The sequence below is a fragment of the Colobus angolensis genome, unplaced genomic scaffold (assembly GCF_000951035.1).
Source record: "Colobus angolensis palliatus isolate OR3802 unplaced genomic scaffold, Cang.pa_1.0 Scaffold40, whole genome shotgun sequence".
Lineage (NCBI taxonomy): Eukaryota > Metazoa > Chordata > Mammalia > Primates > Cercopithecidae > Colobus > Colobus angolensis.
In genome coordinates this window covers 4026920-4032376 of record NW_012117377.1, presented here as the reverse complement: position 1 = coordinate 4032376, position 5457 = coordinate 4026920, and the positions used below count along the sequence as shown (strand labels likewise).

Here is a 5457-nt window from a genome sequence, read left to right as displayed (position 1 = left end):
GCCTGAAATCCCAGCTACTTGTGAGGCTGAGGCACAAGCATTACCTGAACCTGGGAGGCAGAGATTGCAGTGAGCCGAGATTGCACCACTGCATTCCAGACTGGGAGACAGAGCAAGACCCTGTCTCAAAAGAAAGAAAAAAGTACAAATAACAACCACACACAGTACAAACGATTCATTTCCCCAGTCCCTACAGCCAAAGCCCTATCAGCCAAAGGTTCGGTGACACTTGATATTCCTTCCAAATAAATGCCGGTTATGTTTTTACCAAATAGTTTGTCACTGTATAACATGAGATTTCATCTTTCCATCCTACAATACCAATTTACTTGCTGCCCACTGCCCAATGAGTAAACCAGTGCTACATCATTTATTAAGTTTTTGTTGTGTTGCTGTTATAGCAGCACGCACTTCACATTGCCTGAACTTAGTAAGTACTTAATACTTTTTAAATAAGTGAAGAAATGTGTTATATTCATGAATATTCATGAGTATATACAGTTATGCAGGCACTGAGTTAAATGCCTTATATAGATTATGTAATATCCACAACCAGACAGGCAAACATGTGGCTTATGCCTATAATCCCAGTGCTTTGGGAGTCCAAGGCAGGAAGTTCACTTGAGGCCACAAGTTCAAGACCTGCCTGGGCAACGTAGGGAGACCCCCCCATCTCTACAAAAACACTTAAGAGATAATAATATTTACAATTTCCCTGTGAAACAGGTACTTTCCCTATTTTATAGACATGGGAACTGAAGCTTACATTAGACAACCTCTCTCAAGGACACTAGTGAGTAATGGGGCAAGACTCAAACCTAAATCTTTTGAACTCCAGAACCTGAGCTCTTAAACATGTCTCCACGGCCCCTGCATGTAGAAGAGATCATTGCAGTTACAAAGTCCTTTTTAATCTTTCTTATCTATATTCAGAAACATCATATACACCGAGGTGCAGTGGCTCACACTTGTAATCCCGACACTTTGGGAGGCCAAGACAAGTGGATCACTTGAGGCCAAGAGTTCAACACCAGCCTGGACAACATGGCAACACCCTATTTCTACAAAAAAAGAAAAAGAATAAAAGCAAAAACTAGCCAGGTGTGGTGGTGCACATCTGTAGTCCTAGGGACTCAGGACTCAGAAGGTAGAGGCCAGGGGATCACTTTAGCTTAGGAGTTCAAGGCTGCAGTGACCTATGATCGCCACTGCACTCCAGCCTGGGGACAGCAAGACTCTGTCTCAAAGCAAGAACAGAACATCATATACTGCATTCTGCTCAAAGATATGAGAAGCTACACATCCAAATTATATCCGAGGATCAAAAAAAGGTCAGATGTTTGTAACTCATTCATGCCAGTAAGATACTTTAAATTTTATTTTTCATGAAATTATTAACAACTTAAATTCATAAAAATGTAGAATTTACTGTAAATTTCCAAAAATAATACTTCTCACCTGTGTTTTCATCTTAATCTCCTTAATAGTCTGGTAACTTTGATGGATAATAGAAATTCTGATCTCTATTTAACTGGTTTTTGTAAACTGAGGAAATCATGCACATATCTGTGTAGTCACAAATCAGTGTAAGTATTAGAAATAAAAACATGACTGTGATTACTACCACAGATCTGTTTTCCAGGCCAGATTTTCAAATAAATGAAATAACCACGAGTTGGATCAGGGCGCCAACCTGGGTTTGGAATCAGGTGCCCAGGATCAGAGGAGAAGCAGGCGTAGTCCCAGGGAGTCAGAGACACAGGAGAATGGAGTCTAATTGTATTCAATACCTTTTCACAGACAAGAGAACTCTTGGGATTGATTCAGCTCAGAAACAGCTTTTTCCAGATAATTACAGTGGCATATGGAGCTCCAGGAAAAAGGAAGTGAGAAAAAGAACAGGTGTCTAGTTCACCAATGGCTCATATGACACTTGGTGGAGTTTTCAAAACATACATGTTGAATGAGTGCATGCATGACATATGAAGTCAAAGAAGGGAGCTAATAAAGGCAGAGTGATAAGATTCTGCAAGCCAGTGAGGGGACAGGGCAGAACCCAGGACAGTGCCTGAGTCCAAGGTGTGGTTAGCCATTTTCTGCAGGCCTGTGCTGGGGAAGGGTGACCACGGGTGAAGAGGCTGCCCAGTGGAGTCATGCACTCTGGAGGTCAGTACAGCCGCACTCAGAGGAGCCCCTGTTATTTGCGAGGTCTAGCAGGAGCAGAGAGGACTAGTCTGGAGCTTTAAGTATACCATATGGTGCATTTGCTCCAATCTCCTTTCCCAAATTCTCCTCTGGCCAAGTCACGGGTCCATGCCCACCCACCGTTTCTTGACACCCCCCCGCCCCAACAGCACACCTGCCACTAGGGCACCTGCAGTTGCAACTTCCAGGATGTGAAATGTCAACTGCTCTAAGAATTACCAAAAATTACAAGGAAAGTAGAATCCATCATTGCAACCTTTATAGTACTTAATCAGCTTCATCTTTTTGATGTTTTTGAACACAGATGGTCACTTTTTTTGAATAAACCAAACATTAATAGTTCACACATAGCCATTTTATAAAACAGAGGCCATACACTTCTAAGCATCAATACAAGCCTAAGTGGGCAAGAAGCTTATGGCCCTAATGTCTAGAACACAGATGGGTGATAAACTCTTCCAAGAAAAGTGAGGATTGGAATCTTGCATAGAGCGTGTCTTCAGGAGCCTAGTAGTGCTGATAAAGCACATGGCCTGGGAACTAGGTAGGGAATCTCTGTCCTTAAAGGAGTGGGCACCCCCACCTCCAACCACCTCCAGCTCTGATGTGGATTTTTCTCCATGAGGGACTCATGGAAAGAGAAAAGACTATGAAGCACGAAATTGTCCTAGTCAGCTGATTTTTTTAGAGTTTTTTTTTTTTTTAACAAACTAATAAATCCATTTTGAAATGTCTTTGCTGTCACCCACAGTGTATTAGGTGTCGAATAATACCAGTGAATAAAACCTGATTTCTGCTGTCATTTTAGTCTTCCGGAGAAAGCTGTTTCCCCTCTTAAGGGCCATCTTTGACTTTCTAGAGCAAATGGGTTTCTACTGAAGCCTCAAGCTGTGACTCTATCCTTGACTTAACTCAAGATGTGTATTTTATTCTTTTTGAAATTCATCTTGATTCTACAATAATATCTTTCCCAAAAGGAAACAGTCACATGTGTGGCCACGTGTGGTGATAGACTGTCCGAGCGAAGTAACTTCTGGCTGTTATTGGTAGTTATTGGTGGTGACGCTCTCAATATTCGTGTGACCTCATGAACATAAAACTGTGACTTAAGAACATTCACAGGTTATTAGATCACTTTGAAGAGTCCAGAGACCAATGCAGATTTTGCAGAAGACAGGAACTGAGGACACTGGGTGAACCAGGTATCACTGTCTATAACCGTGGGGATATGGCCCTGAGAGCCATACAGATCACATGTTTACCTGTGTTGTGGAATAGACAGTTTTTAGGTAGATTTTGATCTCTGCGCTGTGGGCCTCGAGGGTTTTACAAAAAATCAAAATAGAACTTCTGTGGCTAGAAGGGATCTTAGTGATCATCTAACTTGTCACCGTTCTACCACGCTAGGGGAGGGGAGTCCAACTCTCATTATTTCCTCAAGCCAAATGTGAACACTTACGGTTTTAAAACTGTAAATGACATCTCCTTTTCTAGGTATCATGCCATTTTCCTCCCTGCCTCTTCTTTCCTTTAAATACACACGATTCTATAGCTGTGGACATTCCAAAAGGTTCCAGGCAGTTCTGAAAATACTCACCATTTTCCCATATAGGGGATAACTGATATTTTCACCTTTGACTAGTGTCTTCCAGTGAGCTGAGTCATGGAGTTCCATGAGTTTAGCCACAGTTGAAGCCTTGTCTGGGAATTTAGGAAATTCCGCAGACCCCTAAGGCATAGCCTGGTTGTTCCTGCAGTCATACCCCTTCTTTTAGCTGCCCCATTCCTGGTCTTGGGTGAACTGGAATGTTGCCTTTTGAGTCAATAAAAGTTGAAATTCAGAATTCAGAATTCACGGTTTGAAATTGTGATTTTTTTTTTTTCAGTTGCCTATCAAAAGAGCTCCTAGACTTAGGTGTTCAGATGGAAAAGTATTTGTTCCTATGGCAAAGTCTCTTTTGACCTTTGCAAATCCCTAGTTTAATCAGCTAGTCATTGACGTAATGTATGCAACATGTAAGAATACTCATTCAGTTCATTGCCATGCTTGACAGAAAGCACCCTGAGGCATGCTTCAAATGCCAGCGCACCCTGATGAATAAGACAATGTGAATTAAACAACCTTCTGGCCCTTATCCTGCTGAAAAAAGAAAAGGAATTTTGTGTTCATTTTGTAGCTTAAAAGTGTTAATTATATACCTAGTTGAGCATGCTAATTTTCTCTTGTTGCCTATTTAGATTTGAGAACAAAAATAGCTTCATCTACGTGAGGTAATAAGATTACGGCTTTAATAACCCATCATGAGGTCTATTGTCGATATCTGGATAATACATTCTTTTGTGCTCTTGGACAAGACCAGAAACATTCCTCTTATTTACCTGTTTTTGTCTTACAGAAATTTTTTGATCTGGAAAGAGAGAATGCTTGTGCTACAAAAGAACAAAAGAATCACACCTTTCCTAGGTTAAATCGCAACAAGTACATGGTGACAGATGGAGCAGCTTATATTGGTAGGTGTCAGGGCTGTGAGGCTCCTTGGGTGGGGGTCACCCAGGCAGTGGTAGTCCAGCTGTGCTCCACGGTATGCCCTGGGGAGGAAGCAAGGCCTTGGGAACCACTGCTGGTGATTGGGGGGAAATGGAGATCAGGAAACAGGATGGTGAAGACAGGGAGCTCATCACTCAAACACCTCTTTCATGGCCTGATTTATATACCAGAAGACATAGAAGACACCTTTCCATAAATGTTTTACAAGAAATTTTCTGGTCCCTTTGCCTCATTGTATAGGCAGGGATGAGAATGGCTCATCAAAGGTGTGTCCTGGTACTGGAACAAGCAGTGTCATCCCCCTGCCCACAGCACCACAAGCCAGCCTGACATGAGTGATGGGGAGGCAGACAGTGCTGAAACTCTCAATGCCCAGCCAATTATCCCATCCCTGCCATCTTCCAAATGTCCCACTCTATACAATTTAACTTGAGCTCTTCAAACCTCAGTTTTCTCATCTGTAAGATGGGGCTAATAATAGTAACTACTTCATTGGATGAAGTGTAGAAGAGATAAAATGTGCAAAGTACCTGGCGCATAAATAATACCCAATTAATGCCAGCTATTATTATTAAGGTAAGAGACCCAGGTGCTGAAATCATTCTATAATGGTGTAATTATTAATATATCAAATCTATTCTAATTTTCCATGATATATATGAGTCCATGGTAACCTTTTAACTAGTACCATCACAGGCAGTTAA

At 41.6% G+C, this 5457-nt stretch overlaps 1 protein-coding gene across 4 annotated transcripts in view; it reads left to right on the top strand.

Annotated features, from left to right (window-relative positions):
- Positions 1 to 5457, top strand: part of PLD5 (phospholipase D family, member 5) — a 442862-nt gene that overhangs the window by 428879 nt on the left and 8526 nt on the right. For all 4 annotated transcript variants that reach the window (XM_011955699.1, XM_011955697.1, XM_011955700.1 and 1 more), the window contains one exon: positions 4602 to 4716. In XM_011955699.1, coding sequence (XP_011811089.1) covers positions 4602 to 4716 — 115 coding nt within the window. The remainder of the gene's footprint in view (positions 1 to 4601; positions 4717 to 5457) is intronic.